The sequence below is a fragment of the Nannobrachium achirus genome (assembly GCF_963921795.1).
Source record: "Nannobrachium achirus genome assembly, chromosome: 5".
In the NCBI taxonomy this organism is placed as follows: Eukaryota; Metazoa; Chordata; class Actinopteri; order Myctophiformes; family Myctophidae; genus Nannobrachium; species Nannobrachium achirus.
The window spans coordinates 44,456,435-44,481,844 of record NC_137814.1 but is presented as its reverse complement, the minus strand read 5'-3'; the positions used below and the strand labels follow the sequence as shown (position 1 = coordinate 44,481,844).

The following is a 25,410-nucleotide window of genomic DNA, read 5'->3' as shown; positions in this document are numbered from 1 at the left end:
TTTAAATGTTTCATGGTTTTAGAGATATAGTCTCAAAATTCTGAAAATTAACATGGGGCTCAATGGCAGATGTGTGCGCCTCAAAAAAACACGTTCACCTAGAAACTCCATTCATACTTTTTATAATTCACCTAACTGTGGACACACATGCTTGGAATGTTTTACTTTGAAATGTTGTGTCGTTTTGGAGATATTTAACTGAAATCTGAAAACTTTGGCACCTCGCTGTTCCAACATACTTTAACCAAGCAACTTGATTCACAATTCAAAAATGCCACCTTACTGTGGACATGCATGCTTGAGATTTTTACTTTGAAACTATTTGTAGTTTTTGAAATATTTAACTTTAAGCGCCCAATGCATTGTCAATGGCAATGGACATTTAAAGGAGAGAAAAATCAAACCATCAAAGTCTTTGCTCGGATGCTGAGGTGCCAGTGTCAGGATGTGATACCATGACCTTATAATGACGAGTCAAGAGCTTTTCCAACAAAGCCACCAATACACACATACTCAGGGCGCCCAGTCCATTTTCAAAGACATTTTGAGTCACTCATGCATATCTTTACAAAGAACATTCCAAAGCACTCCATCATCAAACTACAGGTAGACTGGGGTTTGAATATGGAACCTCTCTGCTAAAAGTCAGATCATTAGACCACTCAGGGACAGATTAACCCCCGCAAGGTGCACTACCCAGCTCGGATTTTAATCCATGATGATCATCTGTGGGCAAAGAAAGCACCTGTAGACAACAGAGGAGGGGCCCACACATTTGATGTTTCATTAACGTATACATTTAATTTTAGTAAATTGTCAATGACCACCCGGCCGTTGCCAGGGCCCCACCGGCCCAATGGTTAATCCAGCCCTGACTTACCCTACCTTTATGTACAGTACTTAACTACACTACTCATAGTAATTACTTTCCAACACTGGACAAAATTCCACAAAACGTTATAATGCTTTCTATACTTTTATTGCAATGATAAGTTACAATTATATTTCCAGACATCCAGTTTATTAAATTATACTCCATGATGCGATCATCAAAATGATATCAATCCAAACATGGACAGGGTGGTCCAAATACTTTGTTTTGACCAGAGATAAAACATGAAGATTTTCTTTTTCTTACCCAAATGTGTGATGAGAAGCAGCAGCAGCGTAAAGAGCAATACTACAATATACAACAGACTCGTACTGTGTCACACTCAACAATTTGATTTTTATTATTTTTTCTGTTCCTTCTTTTTTTCTATAATGAAAAATAGTTTTGCCAATATTCAAGAGTACAGCTACTGGCACACTGGCAACTCTTGCCAGAAGACAAAGGAACACAGATGCAATTCACCTGCTGGGGAAGGGGAAAAAAAGTTACAATAAAATAAGACGACTGTGATAACATGAGCGAAGAGCAACAAGCCTCAGTGGGATTACAAGCAGTCTGGGAGACTAGACAACATAGTTGGATGTCTAGAACAGTGTTTCTCAACCACTGTGCCTGGGGACCTTTGGTGTGCCCCTGAGAAGAGTCAAGTGTGCCCCTTGAAACAGCTTGATTTAAACTAGCAAAAACAGCCGATCTACAAGCACACAACTGTAGATCTGCTGTTTTCACTACTGTTGTGCGACAGCTTTGTATGATGAAGCAGCTTTGCGAAGAAACGTACAAATACAAGGTTTCTTCCCGACAGTGACAATATTTACACCCCCGTATTATGTTGGTGTGCCCATGGATTCTTGGGACATGAAAAGTGTGCCCATGCAGAAAAAAGGTTGAGAAACACTGGTCTAGAAAAACGAACAAGGACTTGCAAACTCTTTCAAGAGTGGAAAAACAAACAGGTGGGACAATCAAGTGACTTATAGCACAAAGTTCTTGCCGGGCAAACTGTGCAAAATCAAGTTAATTACCTTGCATACAAAACAGTTGTAACCCAAAGTAAGCTTGCAATATTAAATCCCAGCCATGGAGTACAATTGTGTGCTGTAATCCACTGTGAAATAACTAGTCACATCACATTTCTCACATTCAACACCATAATTTAACATGTAAAAACAAAGAATGCAGAAGTCATCCAATGTATTTCCACCGTTTACTGACAGATGTCATCCAATACATTCCCACTGTTTAATGACACGTCACCGTTTTCTGACAGAGGTGATGTCTTCGTAATGAGTCATACACTCTTGACTGTTTGCCAATTGATAATTATACAAGAACAAAGAAAATTGCAATAAACTGAAGAGAAAAAAAGAAACAGGTCATATAACAAAAAATAAAAAAACAGAAAACATTGTTCAAGTTGAACAAGTTGTTTCACAATTTATTGGACTGTTAAGTATGTATATATTTGATATAGCAATAGAATTAATATATAAATGATACATTTCTTTGTGTTTACTTAAATATTATCCTCACTATGAGTAAAATGAGCTTCTAAAACAATTCTAGCCAGAAGATACTGTGAACATACGTAGAGAAGGGACAGCACTGGACCATGACACACCCCAACGAGTGCACAGATCTGAACCTTCAGGGGACCATTTGACTGCGGTTTTGTTGGCTTTTGTTTTGAATGTGTGGAGTCGCAAAGTTGTTTAACCAATGATACCAGTCGACAGGCCCTGATCAAAATTCCAATGAAGGTTGCATTGCAACAAAGGTTGATGGATCGGTCAATGAAGTTTCGATTTGCTAAGCAATGTGCCCACTGTTTTCATATTATGACAAGTTTATGAAAGACTTAAGTTGCGTTCACACCGGACACGGTAAAGATAATGGCGTCACTATATTCAACTAACATTTTGTCAATTTGGTTGCGGCAGTATCGGCAATGTGTATGTCACCATTGTAGTAAAACAAGCCAGTACAAAGCGTGATAACCGGAAACAGACAATTGTCCTTCTTTCAATAGTCCTTTCATAAACATATCATATATCTCAGAAAATCCACACACTGCAACAACCAATTACAACTGGATCCTGCCTCAGATATCATTTTGTTCCCTTCAGTGAAAATCACGCTGCCAAAAATAAAATAAAAAAAAGTTATGTCCAATGTGAACGCACCTTTAGTTGGGACATTCTCATTCTGCTTTCGGATTTCTTCTAAATCTTGAGCCTAGTGTGTCAATAGTTTCATTGAGACCAAAAACACGTATTTAGCTAGATGCCAACCACTCTGTTGCTGTGCTTTTCTTGTAGGACTTGCAAAGGGTTTGGTGTTTGACACTGTTATTACAAAACAAATGGAAAATGTAATAAAAATCCATCGCTGAAACCTGTTTGTGTATGAAATCAGCATGCATACAATAACATTGTACTGCATGTTGTGTTTTGGCACTGGAATTTGTCTTAACCTTTATATCTGGTTCTGTGTGTAAATAGAAACATTGAACTGTACATTTTGAAGCTTCGGTTGTACAGCTATACTGAAAAGAAATGGCCACCTCCATTGCTCAGTTTTACAGTAAAAAAAAGAAAAAATCCTGCTATGATCTAAATCTACATTTCAGACTGTGTGTTTAGGATTGCACAATGATATCAGCCATACAAAAAAAAAAAAGGATTCTCACTGAAAATAGCAATTACCTCAGAGAGCCACTGGCTGCTCATAAGCTCTACCCAGCCACAGATCTCTGGATTCCGCAGGTAAACTAATGGGTTTGGTCCATCCAGATTAGCTTAGGTTCATTGAGAAAGCGGACGAAGTTGGTCAATTTTGTTACGTTTTAGTGCTGCCTGAGAATACTACCAGGCTGACTGGCATTCCGACAGGAACAAGTGTACCCCCTCGGCATGTGTATGTATCTACCCTACCAAGCACAATGCCAACCTTGACAGGGTCAATGGAAGGGGGCTTGGGGACTGCATGGCTTAAAACACTGGGCCCCCCCTGCCCGAAAAAGCACCACTACTACTTTGATTGTACCAATTCACAAAGAGCTCTCAAAGAGGACTACAGACCAAAAAGGATAGCAGGGGTCAGAGGAAAAGCTATGCCTGTGTGTGTGTGTGTGTGTGTGTGTGTGTGTGTGTGTGTGTGTGTGTGTGTGTGTGTGTGTCTGACAAATCTACTCCATCTGTAATCGAGATGCTGTCCTTTTGGCTTCACATACCCCTGAAAACATCCAAAGAAAACTCAAAACAGTTTGAAGTGAAATGACATGGGAAAGCAACACAAGACAAATATAGATAAAATCTAAAATGTGGTTGTGACAGAACATAGCCGCAAGGGGGTTGGGGGGGGCAGTTTTAAATTCTAAATTCTTCTTTTTGAATCAACAGCAGGGAAGGAGGTATTCTGATCCACAATAAGGCTTCTTTCTCACCTCCCACCCCCACCCCACACAACCCCCATCATTGTCAGAGCCATCTTCCCCGCTGGGCTTGTCTATGGGTACCGTATTCAATGTAAGATCTCAACGGAGAACAAAGAGATGGGAACCTCTCCACAGCCTCGCGCACGGACAGTAGAGGAGTCCAGGGAGCACAGGAGAGTGAAGGAAAGAGAGGGAGAACAATGAGAGAGAGAGACAAGAGAGATGGGATTCAAAAGAGTTTATGTTTCAACAGTCTGTTGCTTAGTCTCGCTCGCTCCCTCCTCCACCCTCTCCTCCGTCTCCTCCTGCTCTTCCTCCTCCTCCTCCTCCTCGCCTTCCGTGTGCTGCTCCAGCTCATCTCTGGTGATGATCTCAAAGTCGTTGCCGTTGCTGTGCTGGGATCCTTCGTCCTCCCGCCGCTCGCTGTCTGTGTCTGAGTGTCGCTCCGCCCCCGTACCGGACGCTCCCGTCTCCTCCTCCTCCTCTCCTCCCTCGGCTTCATTCTTCTCGCCAGGCTCTTCCTCCCTGTTCTCCTCCTCTTCCTCCTCCTCCTCCTCCTCGCCGTCCCTCTTTTCGCCATCGGACTTCTCGTCGCTGTCAGACTTGTGGCCCTTGGCTGAAGCGTCTGCGTCTCCGTCGCCGTCCTTGTCCTCGGCCTTGTCGGAGCCCTTCTTGGACGCTGCCCGCGGGCCCTTGTACTCGTGCGTGTAGAGGGGCCTGAACGAGTCGATGAAGCCCACGTCGGCGGTCAGGTTGGGGAGGAACCAGAAGTGGTGGCGGCCGCCCGTCACCACCCAGATAATCAAGAACAGGATGCAGCGAGCTGGAGGGAAGAGAGGGCATGACAAAGGACACATGGGTCAGCTGATTTTGTCATTATATCTGTAAACCCAGCACAAGAATGGGTGTACCACATTACAGTTCAGCTAAAACTGAAAGTCATTCTCTGTAAGATTATCATTCATTTTTTATCTCTGCCAGGACAGAACGGCCAGGCCGTTTGTCCGTCTGGCAGTGAGCAGGTAATCTTGGCCACCACTGTAATCTTGACCGATCGGTGTGAATGTCCCAGTAGGACAAGGAATAACCTCCACCTAAATTATGTTTTAGTTAAAAAATAAAAGCGTAAGGTTGCACTGTCTGTCACAAATGCTAACCCCCCCCCCCCCCAGCTTCCTTCAACCAGAAACACGTACTTTTGCCGACACTCATTTAAAATGAGTGCAACCACAGAAAAGGGTTCCTTTTCTTTCCCCCCCATCAAAAGTAACTTTGAATATTTTGTGAAACGTTAGGAATGTTTTCTCTGATGTGACATCAATGGACATAAGCAATTCTACCTTTGTTTTTAATGTGTACTTACCAACAGCAAGAAGCAGTATGCTGGCCACGAAGCAGCCTGCTGCCACACTGAGATAGTACACTCCTACACGCATCTCAGCTGGCCAGAGAGGGAACAGGGTGGCTGCTATCACTGCAATTACTGTACGGAAATATAACACACACAAAATGGCCTGGTGAATTGGTGAAATCAATTGTGATGGCGATTAACAAAACAACACAAGGGCTTTAATTCTTTGTTTGGATATTCAAACAACTCACCCAATATCAGCCCCATGGCAAATGTTTTGAAATGGACTGGATCGTAAATCCACACGTACACCTGGCAAACAGAGAGAGAAGACACGCACGTTTAGGCATCTTTTGAGGGTCGTGTTTACAGGACTCTGCTGGTGACAGGAGCAATGCTCTCTCTCTGCACGCTCACCTCGTTTCCATCCAGAAACACCTGGTCCTCATGGGGCTCCAGTTTAAACTTCTTTTTTGCCTCTTTCTTCTTCTTGGGAGTTCCAGGGCTGTCATCCTGTGGATAGAAGGATGTTCTTTATTTTCTATGTTTGACTGAAATCGTTTTAAGTGGTAGGAGACACCATCATATATCTTAAATGTTGTCGCTATTTGCAGCAACAACAGCTGTTCAGGTGGACAGGGCACGGCGATGTCACAGTGTAGTTCAGTTCTGTTTTCAACACGGCAGCAATCAAAACAAAACACCACAAACTATGTTAGATGTTATGGTGCAGTTGTAACAACATATGAATCCTATTGCATTAACATTATCTAGGGCAGGGGTTCCCCCAAACCTTCTTGTCTCAGGGCACCCTATAAATATTTTTTTAATCCGAGGCACCCCTACATTATAATTTTCACTCCCAGCACCTTAAATTTATAGAATATTGTCGTCGGGTGGAAACCTTGTATGTCCAAAACCTTTCTACAACCTTTCTACCTTTCTACCTTTCTACAACCTTTCTACAAGCACACAACGCCGCGTTGTGTGCTTGTAGATCGGCTGTTTTCACTAGTTTTGTTCGACAATCTTGTATGATGAAGCAGGGCTTTGCTTTACCAAAATACGTACACATTTGAAACTTGGAGATACAAGGTTTCTGCCCGACAGTGACGATATTTTTGTGATTATGTTGCGAGGAAAACGTTGAGATATTAGCCATTTTGGTTAGCACTGACTGAAAATGACTTTGTACTTCAAGTTTAAGAGGATACTAAATATTTTTTCCAAGTGTCCATATAAATTCCAATTATTATCAAATGATCTCGCGGCACCCCTGGACTGCCGTCGCAGCACCCCAGGGTGCCCCGTCACCCACTTTGAAAACCCCTGATCTAGGGAATATAACATTTCATTGTCACATTCATGAGCATAACTTCTCTGCAAGTACAGCTGTAATCTACTGCGTTGCCACTGCCGCCAGTGACTGATAACGTACGTTCTTCTCTTTTTTTGCGTCGGCACAGTCAGAATCCTTTTTCTTCTCCTTTTCTTTCTTCCCCTTCTTCTCGTCCTCCTTGCTGCTGTCACACTTGGCCTTGTCTTTGTCTTTCTCCTTCTCTTTCTCTTTCTCTTTCTCCTTCTCCTTCTTGATCTCCTTCTCTGGCTTCTTCTTCATGACCTTGAGGGCCCGGTGGTAGAACTGCTTCTTCAGGAGTCTGGAAAAGAGAAACACACAACTCTTGTTTTGTCATTTTTAAAACTGCCCGGGCCGGCAGAACGCACCCGGCACTTGTTTGCGATATTATATGCAGAAAGAAACACAAACAGGGCTGAACACATGAATCTCGTGCAGAGATAAATATAAATTATAATTTATGTAATTTAGTGGGTCAATGTTTTTTCCCTACTCCAAGAGTATATGTTGTGATTTGCAGTTGAACTTTTGAGATTTGCAGTTGAACTTTTGATTATGTAATCCATTACATAATTCCATCCATATACAGTATCTACAGTATATTATATCTGAGAGGTATGGTAGAGGCTGACCTGTTGCAGTAATCCACCACAGACTCCCTGGTGGTGAAAAGGGCCTCCTCTCCCTTCTTGGCTTTAGCCCACTTAGAGTCCAGCAGACAGTCAACCGCCTTGGAGGCTAGAATGCAAACACAAAGGCACACATTCATGCATGTTGAGTAGGGACATTCACAAATATCCTGATATAAATCCTACTGTAAAACTGAGAAAACAGCATGCATTTTCTTGGCCCATCAATCTGAAATTGCACATGGGAACTGAGAATTGGCAATGGCATAGGCAAGGATTAACAAAACAGATTTCAAAATGTTCTCAAATGTAAGCTATTTATTAGCATTTCTGACAAGGGCCGCAGTGGAACGTAGAGCAGCCGTCTGTGAATCGGAAGGTCCCCAGTTCGATCCTCAGATCCTCCAGGCTTTGTGTCGCCTGGTTAAATTTAGGCCTAGAATTATTGAATGCTTTAGCTATTTTTGAAAAATCGTGAAAATTCTAATTTTGACCCGATTCTATAAGTGTCTTTTGAATCCTTCTAAGACGTTTCTATGTCAGCAATCTGGCCAGCCATCGTCAAAGAAAAGGTCCTTTTCACTTAACTGGAGCTCAGTTAGTCTGTTCTTGAGAGACTACTGTGTCAGTGGTTCTCAAACTTTTTCATGTCAAGGATCCCCAAAATGATATGCATTTGGCCATGGACCCCCATCTCAAAATATTTAGTTCCAGGGACCACCCAGAAGCAAAATATTAGTTACAAACGTTCGCTTTGAAAATACCTATGTTCAAAGATTTGCACACATTTTCACGACTTTTTTCAAAAATAGCAGATCTATCTGCTATTTTTCACTGGTTAAAGCATTCAATAATCCTGGGCCTAAATTGGTTAAGTATTGCTGGACAAGAAACCTAACCCATCAAATTCTCCCCTGTGCGCACATTCTTAACACCACTGCTGGGTGAAAGCAGACAACAAGTCATTACCCCTCAGGGATCGCTACAAATTCTTTGTTTTCTCTTCAGTCTACACGTAGTTGGCGAGCACGCATAACCGGTGTTGAAAATATGATGGTCTCAGTCAAACATATTGGTAGACTTGGCACAACCACATTATGACCACATTTGACGAATAAATGTGAAATTGTACAACATTATTGACGTTTTCTTTCTTTTGCCGGGATTCGTTTGGGTGAAATTGTTCTGGGGATTTGTTAAATGTTTTCATAACATGACCATGATGAAATCACCTCCTGTAACGCAAAATAGAGAAATACATACTAGGTATCCTCTGAAATGTAGTTACTATGGGCAAGGTTTGGATGACAATATAGCCTTTGTACCAGATTAAAGAAAATGTGTTGCTTATATTGAAAAGGCTGCAAAGAGATGTTCCTGGTGGACTTGCGAACCGGTCCATTCATTCATCAGCTCTTCCACCCATAGCCACGGTAAATAGCATTCATCATGGACCATCGGTCCAACAGTGCCAGAGATTAGCTGTTCACAGACACATAGATAGGTCAGACTGATTTCGATTATCTGACCCGTTCAGGAGATAAAGGCCAAAGCGTGAAGTGAAATGTTATATCATCACCATGAGGCCAAATAGAATGTTTATGACACAGGGACACAGACAGACGGACGGACAGACGAACAGACCGACAAAAGCAAAAACATTGTTTCCAGCCTTCGGCCTGGCTGAGACAATATGCACCCACAATGGATGGATTTCTGTCTGGTTAACACCTGTCTGTAGTCATTATCATAATAAATGGGGAGAAAATGACACTAACAGCCATAAGGATATTAAAAACCTTGGTTTTGTTAATTTGCCCATGAAGTCATCAAAGTCATCATGAAGTATAAATCTGTAAGATCAGCAGCATATGATTCGAGAGAGAGGTGAAAGAAAGTGCAGCACTGACCGACAAAGTAGTCCACTCTGTGGCCCATCATGTTAGTGGACTTGGTGGGGCAGTTGAAGCGGAGGTACTTAGCAACTGCCTTCTCATCCTTGGTGGGCTCACTCACCTCCTGCAGTGGATGAACACACAGATAAATACATGTTGATTTATTTATCTATTTTACACAGCAAAACAAACAAAGAAACACAATAAAACATGATAAATGTGCAGATTTAAAATCAGTGCACAGGTCTTAGTCTGGCCGTATTTAGCCCACTGACAATGACCCAAGGTTTGATTTTCAAAGAAGTCATTGAAATCTGTTCATTTCAGTGTGGTATGAACATCAACTTGCAGAGACTTCAAACTTGCCTGAGATAGGAAATACAACAAAGCAAATATCACTGCATGGTTATTCGTTTTGGTTAGCGTTACTGTGTTTACATTTTCTTGCAGTGTCCATTTTATAGAAGTGCCCGGTTCACCTGCATGCTAATTATCTACAAGGGTATATAGGACTGTGGTACCTTTTAAGATACAGAGGAACCTAACCTACCACGAACATAATGTACATGATACAATGCACACAGGCCTAGAATGCTGAAATGAGAAACAAACCTACAGACAACCATATGTTTAAGGATTCTTGGGTAACCTGACAACATGCTTTCACAAAGACCAATTATTTCAGTAGTGAGCTCATGCAAAAGACATGTATGTGAATCTATTCATCATCTGCTGGTTTCAAAACACATTTTGGACTCAAGGAGACTAGGGATGTGAATGACTCAGTATTTTGCTATTTGTGTGTCAGAGGCACTGAACTGAAACGTGATCGACTGACTTTACTGCGCTGTTTTTAATTGCACTTAACTGCCGCCGTCAGAATTTGCAATGTAATTTGTATAAAAAAAACAAAATTACAGGTATTATTTAAAGTAAACTTCACAATTTCTAGGCAAGTCTATGCATGAAGTTATAATGAATTTCTTGTTGCTTAAATGTCGGTGAGAGGGAATAGCGCAGTTCACATTAAAGGTATATTCAGCGATTGTATTTCATTCAAATAAAAATATAAATTGGTACATTTTCCATTCATTCTTCGCACTAGAATGTGTGCTGACCATATAAGGACTTCCACCATGGCCCATGTTACGAGCATAGCTAGATTCGGTTTTCAGAGGTGGCCAGCCAGTCCTCGACCAATCAGGGTAGAGTATGGCTGTACTTATGTTATGATGTTTAGTTATGATGGTCAAAATAAAAGTTTTGAGAACCACAGTCGCTCTGAATTAAGAACGTCTGCTCAATGCCTAGATTGTAAACTACTGAATTCATAAAATGCCAGAGTCTCATAGTAAATCAGTATCACACATTATCCTGAAGCTGGAGACGTAGGCCTACCGATATTCAGTGATTGGGTCTAATGATCAAAACGAGAACATTATAATGGTGTAAAAAATCGATAAAAAACTAAACATTTCCACGATGTAAGGCCAGAAAGGGACAAGATGACCCCCGGCCACTTTCATTATCACTGAATACACCTTTAATCAAATGCTGTATCCTCCTCATCTGCATAGGGCTCCACATACTACTTGCTATAAAGCACCCAATGTTGAACGCTACCCAATGCTGAATGCTTTGGTTATAGAGTTTGGCGTATCTGAATCTGCATGGAGTGGAGACTGTTAAACTGTCTTCATACGTTGTGAGCTTGTAGATATTTTCGCCAAACATTCCCCCCAGAATAGGGACAGTACAGTTCATGTGGTAATACTGCAGAGGAGTTGCACTTCCAGACTTTTCCCTCATTGCGCCCTGTCATCAGACACACTGGTGATGTCTTGGGTCATCATATTGATTTATTATTCTGACCGTGTGATTCATAATTAATATTAAAGTTATCATGGGAGAGATACCTGGTCTTGATACATCAGAATTCAATTTCTTTGCAAAGCCTGCTTGCAGTTTACAGAGAGAAACCTAAAAATCACAGGGGACGGGGAGACATCCTCATTCCTCAGTATCCTCACCCATTTTAACAATTTAAAACCTATATACTGGAGATACCCCAGGGTTCCTTACTAGGATCCCTCATTTCACTCGTTTTTACCTTCGTTGAAAATAGACGATCTACAAGCTCACAACCTATCGCATTTGTGATGCCTTGTGAGCTTCAAGATTGGCTATTTTTGCAGAATGTTAAGATAGCCGGTTCAAGTGGTTAACCACAGCCGGTGGTCTATAATAGGAGTAATGTTATTGAGGAACCCAAGGACAAATGAAAACCAGAAAAAGCACCAAATGTCGTTGCACTGCCTCCCATTTATTGTAGACCTGAGGCCAATTCTAAAAATGCCTCCTAAATCCTGACGTATTCTGTAAAATATCAAATGTTTATAAAAACGTATGTTGCTATATATTGTATACAGCAACATCTACACACAGAGGTGTTCCCGGCTTGAAAGGTATAGCAATGTATATGGTGTTCCAGGCCTAAATATGGGTTAAAAGGGTAGATCAGCAGACACTTTTGTTGGAGATGGACTGAGTCAAACAAACGTTCAACAACTGGTGGTGGGAATACAAACTGGGGACACTTTTAACTCTCATGTGGTTTCCAGTTGACTTGACACATCCAATTCTGGGGCTTATGAATTCAGTGATTCACCACATTCGGTGAGTAGAGCAGCAGCCAAATCCTTTTTTTATATCCGTTTTCACAATATATGTGCAGTTTTGTGTGCACACACACAGCCTGGTAGTCTGTCTGCCAGAGGCAGGGGACAGCATGCCAAGTTGCCAACACAGCGGAGAATGAGAGCATCAGCACAATGAGATCCAACACCGCTGTCTCCTGCTCGACTGGCTCTGGCTGCCGTGTTACCATAGGGGTGGGCGATATGGTGATAAATATCATTGAGACGATACAATGTCTCCACGATATTCCTTTTCAGAGATATCGTATATATCGTGATATAATGAGGGAGCCTTATAACAAATCCTGTTGAATTGTTAATTCAGAGATTCATTGCAGAATGCATTTAAACTTTAAAATGTCAAGGTCTCCCCTTAAAGGTGATACACCATGAAATTTCACTTTTCCTATTTTAAAACCTTTTTTTGGGGTCCCACTACCACCTTCTATCCTCACAAAGTCCCATTTCTGACCGTTGTGTCTTTCTCTGGTTTTGGGAAGGCGGAGGTTAAAAGCATCCCACGGGTTCTCAAAACAGGCTGTCCAGATTTGCTGCCGTCATCGACGGCCGTTTTTGAAGAAGAAAAAACATAAAGACATAAATACTTTTTTTAGTATACAAATGAAACCAAATGGACCTGTTGCATTTGTATACTGTCAAGAGTTACATACTTGTAAGGGTCAATTTAGACCTCCCAAAAGGAACCCAGAGAGTCCCTGGACCCCACTTTGAGGACCACTGATCTAAATGGTCTGTTACTCCTTTTTATTTTAGTTGTTGTTACCTTTTGATGGTTGTACTGTTAAGTAACTTGAAAAATAACCATAAAAACCAACATGAAAAAGAATCGTGGTATTGTGTATCGTGAAACAGCTTGGAGAAATATTGTGAATTTGTGATATCGTATTTTTCCATATCGCCCATCCCTACCAGTAACACCAGGAAGGTCTATCTCCTGCCCAGCTGGAGGCTGGCTCTAGCTGCCATGTACCAGCAACACGAGGAAGGCAGGGCCTTCAAACGTCCCTTTGTTTCAAGCACCGGGTTATCGCTATGCGCTAAAGCAACTTTGTTACATGAGACCTCCCCGATATGATCTCCCACGGCTGGTCTGGCAGAGTGACTTATCTCTTCTCACTGTAAGAATACTAACAGACCAAAAAGCAACATCCTCTATGCATGGGAAGAAACTCACTGGCCACACTTTGAGCTTAGCCTCCTTGGATTTTTGGATGAGGCCTGCTAGATATGCCTAAATATTTAGCATCTGATTCTGAATAATAAAATAATTAAAGCGACCAAAAAAGCCAAGAGTTGCATAACAAGTATGCTTTGGGACAGACCACATCAAGGAACAGATAACCTGTTTACATATCATCGCGGTCGGGTCACGGAAACCTTCTATGTCCAAACCTGTTACTTTTCAGAAAATGGGGAAAAGAAACTGTCTCATCTAATGGGTCCAATGAAGTTATTTAGTCACAAGCTCTTGTTAAGACTTCTGATTAGTTCCATATCTATAATACCCAAGACACTCTTAACCACTTTCACTTATAATTTAAAAATAGCAGATCTACAAGCTCACAACGTATCGATTTTGTTGCGATCGGCTATTGTAGATTGGCTATTCTTGCAACTTTTGTGTGACACTGTAGTATGACGAGGTAGAGAATTAATTTAAGAAAAAAACGTAATAAGTTGAAATACAGAGATACAAGGTTACTGCCTGACAGTAACGATATGGCCATTTAAGAAGATAAGCATCCATGCTATTATGCAACAGAAAGGTTTCACCAACAGGGAACAGGCATTTGTAATGGTCAACAGTGCTACAGTGCTGGCTTATTGCAACTATTATGCTCAATGAAGAGTTCACAGAAATAAGTAATTAAATGTTTCCATTGCCAAAGAAACAGTGAAAACAGTTTAGCACATTCTTTCATTGTTTATCTAGATACTGTCCTCGTGGCAGAGGAAAACAATAACTGTAAGTGTGGACTATGAACTCGATCAAGAATGACTCCAATCTGTGTTGCCTGAACAGGTGGTTCCTCAGAAATCCGATACCCCACTTTGTACCCGATCCCTCTGATCATTACACTCAACAACAGTCTGAGTTGAGCCAGACAGCAACGGATCAAATATCTATACTTCTTCCTCTTCATCAACATCTTCTTTTGTTATACTTCCAACTATGAGGTTCCTAGACAAAGTAGGCTACCCCCAGTCTCTCAGGACACTGAGGACAGATTCCCTAATCTGCTTTTTGTTTTTAAAGCTGACGTTATGCTTAAACTCAACTGATATGACTAGCATTATCTATCTTTGCCGAAAAATACTGCCTGCCGTCCGCAAGACAAGAGACAGATTAAGCAAATGTAGCGGCAGGTTATTGTTGTCATTTATTTGCTTTGCACCAGAACGACATGCTCTTAAATGTCCCTGGCGTAGAATAATTAGACTACATACACACACACACTGACTGCACAATGTGCAAACATAGCTCCAGACAGTGCTCTATTCTCCAATCATAACATAGGTAGTTTGGGGATGTAAATTAAGTTTAGAGCGGATATGGTGAAAGCTGACGCAGCTTAGCAATTTTTCCTAGGCTAACTAAATTAGCCTGGAAAATGTGTGATTTTGTAAGCCAACCGGGACAGACTCATCATGTCACCAACCTTAACATAACGACAACATAGTTACATATTGATTGACGTGGGCGATATACGTATGCGCGTGTTGTGCACGAGGAAACTCTGGAAAACAGCTTTAGGAAAAAAGCTTTGAGAATGAAAATATTGACATCTGTTTCGGCTGGCCAGCTAACGCTAGCTTGTGTTTATTATAGCCGTGGTGTTTTGGGCTCTTACTGCTGCCACGGCTGGGATTTGTCCTCTAATAAGTCACACAACAGCGCGGAGTTCATTGCCTTGTCTTTGTATCTTCACGAAGCGACGTTCTGTGAACAATTGTTTACCTGGATCCGTTTCTTGTGTCTCCTGCGCTCCGCCATGATCCTCCAACTCAGCTCTTCCACACACCTAATGCGCCTGCGCACGCAGAGAGAGAGAGAGAGAGAGAGAGAGAGAGAGAGAGAGAGAGAGAGAGAGAGAGAGAGAGCGAAGCGTTGCGATGGCCCGAGAGAAGCCGAGAGATACCGAAGAGGAAAGCCTGGTGTGTACTGCGTCGTATGCCAGTGTCGCGCAGATCAACTCCAGTAGGCTACTTCAGTCAAAAAGTATCCACGAGTTTCCTACGCCCCATAGTGCATTGCGCAAACGTCTGCACCGAGGTTCCGCCGCCGATTTACAAGCTCACAACGGGTTGCATCTGCGACGCGACGTGAGCTTGTATGTCTGCTGTTAAACCCGGAAGTTTGGTCCTGATAGTCTCCAGTAAACTCCCGCGGAAACTTGTGGATAGATGGCCTAAAAGTAAACGCTGGTCTCACTCTCAGGACAAGGCAAGTTATTCTATCAAAGTTGTACTTGAGACTGAGTTAAGTCTGGTAGGCGAGGTTAGAGACTGAGTTAAGGTACTATAGAGTAAAAATACCCAAAATCTACGCAAACAAAATTACAAATTCGATTTAAAGGAGTAGTTCACCCCCAAAATGTTTTTTTCTTCTATTGATTAGTCACTGCCATAGGCGACTCTAGCCTCTTCCAGCAAGGGGTGCACGACCTCTATTACCTCATGCATGAGGTACGACGTTCGCGCGCGCGCGAAAAAAATTGCGGATATTAGCGGTTTTGTAATGTTGTTTTAGCGGATTTCTGCAGTTAATTTTGTACCCAAATGTAAAAATAAGTTACTTGCGGTTATCAGTTATTTGCGGGCAAATTATGCATTTTTTCAAGTTAAAATCGGTTCGGTTCTACACGGCGGCAGAACCATTTTGGGCTTAATATAATAGGGTTTATAAAAGCATGATCTGACTGTCTTAGTCTTACCTTGGGCTGGTCAGGAGGAAATGGTTCAGTCACGCACAGTGAGACAAGAGTCCTGGCTGATAGAGCCTGAGGTCTGTGTTTTGTAGAGGAAAGTCAGGTACAAAATGATCCTCTCCATGTGATGTTTCAGGGCAAGCAGCTATATTATAATATCTACCGGTAGTCACGTCCATAGTAGTGAAGAGCTCGAACTCCATGCTTTATTTTTAACAGATGTTGTTTTCAATTTCAATACTGGCGCGTGGATATGACATCACATCAGGAGGGGAGGGGGGGGCTGCCTGGAGCTGCCAGCCTCTATCACTACCACTAGGGGGTGTTGTTGTATTCGGTCTGAGTGGATGTAAAGTTACATTACAAAAAAAAAAAAAATCAAAATGGCGGCCAGGGGTTGCACGTGCACCCTAGGACACCCCTTAAAATCGCCTATGGTCACTGCTATACCACCAAAATGTGGAAAGCCTTACCGAAGGCCATAAAGGAGTGTGGATCACTAGCATCCTTTAAAATTGCCCTGAAAAACCACTTACAGGCAGCAGCCGTTCGCAACTGGTAAAAAAAAAACTAACCTAGCCCAACCCTACCCTCCCCTGCCCCTTCTTTGTATATACTTAGACCTACTGTTTGTTTAGACTTACTGTTTCCTTTTTTTTTTGTTCTCTCATATTATTTTATTTACATATCTACTGCATAGTACTGTGTTCTATATTCGTCTGTCATTCAATATTATATGAGATAGCCTACTTAAATGGTTTCCTGTGGAAATAAGCGTAGTCTTTTCATGGATCTCCTTTTAGTAGACCTTGTACCAGTGAACTGTACCGTCATGAAACTGTACCTTTTCCTATGCAAACTTCTAATAAAGTCTTCAATCAATCAAACACCATGTATTTATCGCATTCCTAAGGGGAAAAAAATGATTATAGTCAATTTACCCCCATTGATTCTTGATGGGGACTCATATGGGGACCCAAATAAGGCCCTGGATGGGGACCCAAATAAGGCCCTGGATGGGGACCCAAATGCATTTGGGTCAGAATCAAAGGGGGTAAATTTAGGGTCAAGTACATGTACCCCCATTGATTCTCACACAAATGCATTTGGGTCCCCATCCAGGGCCTTATTTGGGTCCAATGGGGGTACATTGTTTTGTCTTAGGAATACGACAAATACAAAACAAATGTCCATAAATGTAAAAAATAAAATAACAGCTCACAATGCCTCACATTTCAACTATAGCCTATTTGAAATGTGGTTAAAATCATACTATTTCCTTCCTAGAAATGTAAAAGTAGGCCTACAATATGTGTCTCTGAAATCTATCCAAAATATAAATACTCAAGTAAAGTACAAATACTCAAACAAGTACTGTACTTAGGTACAGTACTTTTATTACTATTATTTGTCAGTAAAATCCATTAACTCACATTGCTTCCATACTCTTTGGTGACATTGTGACAATTTCATACTTTTATGTAATGGAGTGTGCCAGCGTTATTATAGCTTGCTAACTAATGAAATAACCAAATCTAAATTTGGAAAAACATTTTAGTTATGGTATGAAACTAGGCTTAACAAAAAGACTATAAGTAACTAACTGAAATAGTTTTGTATTTACAAAACCAACTAAGATGAACTAAAATGTGAGAAAATGGTCTTTGTTTGAAAAATCTTGAAAAAGAAAAATAATGGAAAATAAACTATAATAATAACCCTGTCGCGTGTGTGTGACTGGAGTGGAATGTCAAGACTCTAGTGGTGGTTCATTCTTAAATGGGTACCCCCACTTTTTGTTAAGATTTGTTTTTGGGCTTTTATTCGATAGGACAGTAGACTGACAGGAAATGGGGGGAGAGATGGGGAGTGACATGCGACAAAGGTCGTCCAGTTCGGGAATCGAACCGGCGACGCCGTCAGGCATCAATGCCTTTGTGGCAATGCCTATGTGGTATGCACCTAGACCAGTAGGCCAGCAGGTGCCCTGGTACCCCCACCTATTTAAGAATGAACCACCACTACTTGAGGGTATTCCATTCTGCCGATAATTCAAAAAAGCTCCCTCTTTTTCACAGTCTATTTAGCAGGTATGACTATGAGATGAGATGTCTAAAACAAATAACACTCCCATTTAGAAAAAGTCTTTATTTAAAACCCATATCAACAAACTTACAAACGTTTCTTTCAAGTTGTTCATCTTTCCGTAGATAAGTGAAAATGAATCAAGCATTCTTTTCTCAAACATAACACTGTCATACAAAAATACGTATCCGTTACACATCATGCACTACAGCAAAGAGACACATAGCAGCTTAAAAGGGTAATTTACCCAAACAGAATTCTTTTCTAAATTCCATGCTTGTTCTTGTCAACTTTTATGAAAAACAAGTCTTTGCAGAGCTTCCTTAAGCCATTGTAACTCAAAACGGGATTTCTCCATTGTTTTAGATACATGTCAATTTCAACAATTTCAAATTTCAAACACAATGTACAATATGCTGTAACAAACAATACTAGGCCTAGCAGTCCTTACAGTAGGCCTATATCAAAGCTCAAACAATACATTCCTGCATGAAAAAAATAAAATCAAGCAAAAGCTATTTAAACAAAGCCAATAGTACCGTATATAAATAAATGGTGTCATTCTCAAATCGTGGCCTGTTTGGGGACTGATCTGCGTTGTTTTCATCTTTGCTTCATCGCAGATGCAGGGAGAAAAGATGACCGTAGTAGACGACTTCACATGCATCTTTGGGAAATCCAGGCCAGCACAGATAGCTCCAGGTAGCTCAGGCCGTCTCACTGCTGGCATCTGGAGGCGAGTTGTTCTCTGTATCATGGAGGTGCTCTGTAGATTTGAGAACATCAGAGTCTCTGGGACTCCCCATCGTCTCCTCGCTGTTACAGTTGACAGGCGAGCCGGTCTCAGAGGAGCGCTCCCCGGGCTTCTCAGGGGTGGCCTGTAGAGCAGGATTGGGCAGCGGTATGTTCATCATGTAGAACATACTGCCCATGCGCCTTGACACCTTGGAAAGGAGGAAAGAGGAAGAAATGATATAGGCTACTACTGTAGGCAGCAAAGATTTACACTCCTAGTCATCTGATGCTCTAGTCCGCTGTTTCACTGGTTGGGAGTGAGACCCATTTGTGGGTCACAGACCAAATTTTATGGGTCACGACTCAGGGTTTTTTTTTTTTTTACAATTTAAAAAAAGTAATTTTTTACATTTTAAAACAAACAATCAAACAAATCTAAGAAATGGAAACCACTGCTCTAGTCTGTCTGTCTTTTCATACCTGCGACCGGAGCTTGAGTGCAGGCCCCAGCTTGAGTCCCAAGGTATCCAGTAGATGCTCCTCTGAGAGGAGAGGCAGTGTCTCTCCGTCTATCATGTGGTCCTTGAATGTCTGCAGAGTACAGCAAGAGCAGCAAAAAAACTATAACTCAATACATGAGCTTAATTCATACTCCATCACACAACGGTATAGTGTGCCTTTTCCAATTTCATTGAAAATCAGTTCTTCTGGGGCGCCCGCTGGCCACTTAGGCATTGCCACATAGGCATGGATGCCTGCGGTGTCGCCAGTTCGATTCCCGATCCGGACCCATCCCCATCTCTTCCCCATTTCCTGTCAGTCTACTGTCCTATCAATAAAGGCATAAAAGCCACTGTTGTCTAGACACATTTGCAAGAAAAACGCCAGTGCCTACCTGAGCATATTCAGAGCAGGTGGGTATGCTGTTGACAAAGTTGTAAACATCTTCCACTGTCCACTTCCTGATGTCCTCTGAAACGTCCTCCCCATTCAGGAACAAATTAGGTGTGCCTATTCAAAACAAAAGATAAACGGTTTAATGCACATTTTGTTATATTGACTAAATAGCTGATTTTCAATCAGGTTTTTTGTTTTTTGAACTCACCAGGAGGTAGAATGCCATTCCCTGGCACTGGTAACATGTAAGGCATGCCTGTGAGAGGCCCTCCTGAGGAGGGATACATGAACTTGTCCTGGAAAGCAGAGCACTGGCTCGGCATGTCTTTGTCACCACCACCGTTGCCGGACACATCTGAGCAGCCATCTTGACCACTGCCACACACTTTACGCAGACCTTGCTCCCCATCCTTGTAGTTCTTCCTGTTTCCTCCGGCGAGCTCGGACTCCATCTTGGCTTGGTGAAGCATCTTGCAGCTGGCCGGCTCATCCCCCATGTCCCCCTTCACTTCTGCCTCTTTCTCCTCCCCTGAGGCGGCTCCGGGACTCTGTTCCACACCCTTATCCTCTGACTGGCCCTTCAGGTTGGACACGTGCGCCTCTGCACTCTTGTGAGAGGCTACTCTCCTGCCAGCCCTACGACCCCTCTCCCTGTGGAGCGTGCTGATCTGTGGGTAGGGGCTGGCGGACATGAGGAGACTGCTGTTGTGCAGCTCTTCCAGGGTGGGGCGGTGGACGAAGACGTCGTGTCCGTCGGGCATTCGCTGGCGACCCCGGAAGGCCATGGCGTTGGCCTGGTACATCACAGGGCTCTCCATCCCCATCAGTCCCTTCTGGTGGGCGTTCTCCAGCTCCTTCTGATGGAGAATGGCGTTCATCTCCATTCTGAAACACACATGTGTACAAAAAGGTTTCTTAGACGTGAATCACGTGTAGGAATGCTCAGATGGACTTGACATAAAGTTGATGAGGATAGCACTGACTGGTGTTCTTTGGATAACTCGTGACACTCGAGAGAAGCTTTGGAGTGCCTTTTTGATGGGGTCTCGTGCAATTCAGCCACTCCCCAGACAGAGGTCGGTGCACTTCCAACAATTCTATGGGCCAACCACTTCTGGACGAATGAACCAAATAAATTACTGGGGCACTCGATTTGCTTGATGGTTTTAATAAGGTGCAAACAAAGTCAACAGAGTCAAATAGATTTTGACAGTTGGACTTTTTCTTTTTATAGTGTGGCTCTGCTGGAGACTATCCAGCCATCTCGGACTGGGCTGAAACCTTGCCCAAATGTTTTACGTTGGATTGCCTTCTTGACATTCGAATAAATAAACTACAGGTCAGTGAGGGCACCGAATGAACACTGGGGAGAATTCAGACACCTCTCATATATCATCGTCGTCGTCGGGTGAAAACCTTGTATGTCCAAAACCATTTGTTTTGCATTTATCATTTTAAAGATGATTTAAACTTGTGAAAACAGCCGATCTACAAGCACACAACGCCTCGCACTGCGAGGCGTTGTGTGCTTGTAGATCAGCTGTTTTCACTACTTTTGTGCGACGGCCTTGTGTGATGAAGCAGTGCTTTACTTTGCGAAAAAATGTACAAATGTGAAACTTGGAGATACAAGGTTTCTGCCCGACAGTGACGATATGCAGATGTATTCAGCTGTGTATTCAAGCATTCCTTGCTACATCACTGATGTGAAACAACAGTTCCCCTGCATGACATTCCACTGATATTTTGAGCACAGTACCTGGCTATATTCTGCTTGTGAATGAGCTCCTGTCGCCGGGCAACTGTTTCCATGGGCTCAGAAGGCAGGAAACCATAGCCAGCTGGAAGAGAGACAGTAGAAAGATAGAGAAATAAATCGGAGGGATGAGTGTGTGAGAGAGAGAAAGAGAGAGAAAGAGAGAGAGAGAGAGAGAGAGAGAGAGAGAGAGAGAGAGAATGATGATTATAGAAATTATTGTGACAGCCTGTATGTGTTTCAATGTTTGTGTTCCTCACTTGATCAGGTTGGAACGGGTACACATTTTGTGTATCATTATTTTATGCTTTAACTATTGAAAAATAGCAGATATACAAGCTCACAACCAATAACTGTGTTATTGGTTCTCAAACCTTTTCATGTGAAGGACCCCCAAAGAAGCAAAATCGCGACTTAGATCTACAAGATCTACAGTACAAGATCTACAAGCTCGCAGCGCGGCACTCGGTGCCGCGCTGTGAGCTTGTATATCTGCTATTTTTCACTGGTCAAAGCATTCAATAATTCTAGGCCTAAATGGGTGTTAAAGAGTGAAATAGTTCCTCTCTCCTCTGAGACAACCTGGCAGTTCTCTCAGGATGTGAGCGTGCAGCGTTCCCTTTGAATGGTGCCTACCTGCTCCGGGGAAGCTTCTCCCAGGGATGCCATGTGGGGGTAGGGGTGGACCCAGGTGGGTCCCCATGTGCATCTGCCTGGCCTCAGAGGATACCATCTCATTGGGGTCCCTAAAGACAGGAGTTGGTGGATGTTAGCCTTATTTACCCTCCTGGTGTCCCTTTTTTGGGAACATTCGAAAAGCTTTTCAAAATTCTAAAAATATTTTCCCATTCTTTTTTCCCTCCCATATCAATAGTTTTGGCGTAATAATACATAGAAATACAGTTATCCAATTGTGACTTCACATGGATCTGACATAAATAATCTGTTGCTTGTATTATACAGCTGAGCCGATACACTGCCTATAGCATAATTCTTGGTTTAAGCTATCTGAAGCAATTCACAAGACGTTTTCTTTCCATTTAAAAGAAACAAAAAAAGAAAACAAAAAAAAACTTGTATTTGAGGATGGGGATCAATGCAAACCTGTCCATGAAGCGGGGTTCAAACTGTGTAGGAACCCCCTGTAGTCTCTGCTGTCCCTGGGCCAGGATCTGAGGAGCCATGGCCATCTGGTTTCTCATCATCATCTCTTGTCTCTGCCTCAGCTCTGGAAAACACAACACCATACAGTTAACCATTACACTCGTAATACCAACGTATAGTTGTAAACACAAGTATCTTAAATGAGCTCTGCCTGTAAAATGGGTGGGTTTTTAGGTGTGGGCACATTCTGGGAACACTTTGTACAATGCTTTAAGTAAAGATAATATGTATGTATGACTAGATATATATGACCATTGTTGTAATATGCATGACATCCAGTTTCTGTACATATTATAAATACACTAGTAAGACTAGCTGCATAAGACTAGGCAGCTTAATCATATAGGCCTACTGTAGATGTGTTTTCTGACACTACGTGCTCTCCTTTATCTCAAGAAGAATGTCACTGTTGAAGTACAACTGGTTGTTGTAAGATTATTATTTATAACTATACCTATCTTCTTGCCTGCTTAACACCTTAACACGAGGAGAGTGATCAGGATCACGACAGGATTTCACAGCAATCATTGAGCTACTTATCTGCGCTGTGTCAAATAATATCTGCAAATATTTGCAAGTACTCTACTCTTTTAACCTAACATGGAGCCCTGGATGGATGGGGTGTTAATGTGTTTAACCCTGATACATTCTGATAAATCAGATAAGAAGTTATTTGTACTAACTTACCACTGTATATAACTAATCTGTAAAGGTAGAACACAATGCTTTAAAGGTAAATAAAGATATTCTTGGCAAGACTTTAAATAACAGATTTATCCAGCTAATCTTAATTTAGTTTCATAACACTTATTAGAAAAAAGATATTCAAACAAGAACACATTTAAGGATATTACCCAATCCAACACATCACCAACCCACCCCAACAGTAGTGGGGGTCCCACTATGGAATGGAATAAAGCTGGCAATTGATGAATACATTTTAGTAGTAATGGTGAATCCTCATTCCTCTCCATTCCTCACCTCCAGCTGACATACCGTTCACCAGACGGTACCAGTGCTTCTCGTCCAATGATCCCTGTTCTCCAAGCGCTGTCATCTTCCTCAACTGTTCCCGTGGGGTCATGGCAGGACCTATGACCTCTGGATGAACTCTGTGGAGGTAAAGAGGAAAGAAAAGAAAGGAAAAAGGTTAAATAATGATATGTTGGCTCAGCCTGTGATTGGATTTAGTATATCTAATGGATGATATTTGAAACATTTGAAACTGGGGGTGACTGATTGGGGGCTGTTACAGTAGCCTACAGGCTACTGTAACAGCCCCCAATCAGTCAGTCAGTCAGTCAGTCAGTCAGTCAGTCAGTCAGTCAGTCAGACAGACAGACAGACAGACAGACAGACAGACAGACAGACAGACAGACAGACAGACAGACAGTCAGTCAGTCAGTCAGTCAGTCAGTCAGTCAGTCAGTCAGTCAGTCAGGAATAGTTTCCTCCCTTGCAGTGAAATGTATAGGCTTTCTGAGTTACAAGTCTTCAAGCTCATTCAGAATATGACAAAAACACAAAAAGGTTCCATTTACTACCACTAGAGTGCAGTACCAGCCTGTCAAGTGCCACTGCATAAATAAGCACAAATGTACACACCTTCCAGTGGATTAAAATACATTTTCCTGATAGTTAGAATCATATAGGCCTACTGTATATGAGTTTGACTTCAAAAACACAGAAAACAATTTTTTTAACTGTTTAACTGATGCCAAAGGGTCTATAATGCCTAATATATGCCTCGTTGTCAACATCGCATCTGGGACACATTGTGAGCTTGTAGATCGGCTATTTACAACCAAGTATGAATCAAGCTTTATTTTTTCAGATGTGTTTCAATCAATTTAGGCAGGTATCATTTGGAGACTTCTAATATTTTATTTTTATTTTTTTAATTCTTGGGTGAATTGATGAGCTATACTGTGCATGATTTCCATGGAAATTAACTTTTTCAACATTCACATATGACCCTAACAGCAATAATGTCTCAAAACATCTTAGGACTGTCTCAACATGTCTCCAGGCCCACCTGCAACTGGGGCCGTAGCTTAGATTTATTCATCACAATTCTCATTTATAACTATTATTGATGTTGCTCTATTAAACACATTTACATTTTAACCCTGACATTTATATTAAGCTGTTAAAAATATATAGTGGCCATATGCTAAACTGTTTGTGGAGAATATGTCATCAACTTTGACCTCAGCCTCTGTTAAGTAACTCTTTCAATTCCAAAACAGTGAATGTTATTGATTGAAGAAAAAAGCTTTATGTTGAAATTCATCATCTGTAAATAACAAGGAAAACAATGCTGGAGAGCTTATTCAACAGCAACAGCAGTAAATTCAATATAAGGCAGATTATTAATCTGATTTAGAAGAATTGGCAGAAAAAGAATAGCAGAGCTCTGACGACAGTAAGCTGGCCAATATGACTTACGCGCACGCACGCACGCACGCACGCACGCACGCACGCACGCACGCACGCACGCACGCACGCACGCACGCACGCACGCACACACACACACACACACACACACACACACACACACACACACA

At 41.9% G+C, this 25,410-nt stretch overlaps 2 protein-coding genes across 2 annotated transcripts; both read right to left on the bottom strand.

Annotated features, from left to right (window-relative positions):
• Positions 1–992: 992 nt before the first annotated feature.
• On the bottom strand, positions 993–15,295 carry sec62 (SEC62 homolog, preprotein translocation factor). The gene is made up of 8 exons (XM_080726640.1): positions 15,237–15,295; positions 9,576–9,684; positions 7,669–7,774; positions 7,118–7,337; positions 6,097–6,192; positions 5,931–5,991; positions 5,692–5,811; positions 993–5,151 (listed from the first exon to the last, which is right to left on the bottom strand). Exons 1-8 carry the CDS (start codon positions 15,270–15,272, stop codon positions 4,568–4,570), a joined length of 1,332 nt encoding a protein of 443 aa, XP_080582766.1. The 5' UTR covers positions 15,273–15,295; the 3' UTR covers positions 993–4,567.
• Positions 15,296–18,998: 3,703 nt separating this feature from the next.
• samd7 (sterile alpha motif domain containing 7) lies at positions 18,999–23,927 on the bottom strand (the record flags this gene model as incomplete). The annotated part of the gene is made up of 8 exons (XM_080726069.1): positions 18,999–19,235; positions 19,507–19,617; positions 19,922–20,037; positions 20,132–20,808; positions 21,683–21,764; positions 22,316–22,425; positions 22,784–22,907; positions 23,825–23,927. 8 exons carry the CDS (start codon positions 23,925–23,927, stop codon positions 18,999–19,001), a joined length of 1,560 nt encoding a protein of 519 aa, XP_080582195.1.
• Between the last annotated feature and the right edge of the window lie 1,483 nt (positions 23,928–25,410).

Excerpts from the sequence above, each read along its gene's own strand:
- sec62 (XM_080726640.1), bottom strand. The coding sequence starts at position 15,272 with ATGGCGGAGCGCAGGAGACACAAGAAACGGATCCAG. Across the intron at positions 7,338-7,668 it reads GTGGTGGATTACTGCAACAG|ACTCCTGAAGAAGCAGTTCT; the intron begins GTCAGCCTCTAC and ends TCTCTTTTCCAG. Across the intron at positions 5,812-5,930 it reads TGCCATGGGGCTGATATTGG|TAATTGCAGTGATAGCAGCC; the intron begins GTGAGTTGTTTG and ends ATTTCCGTACAG.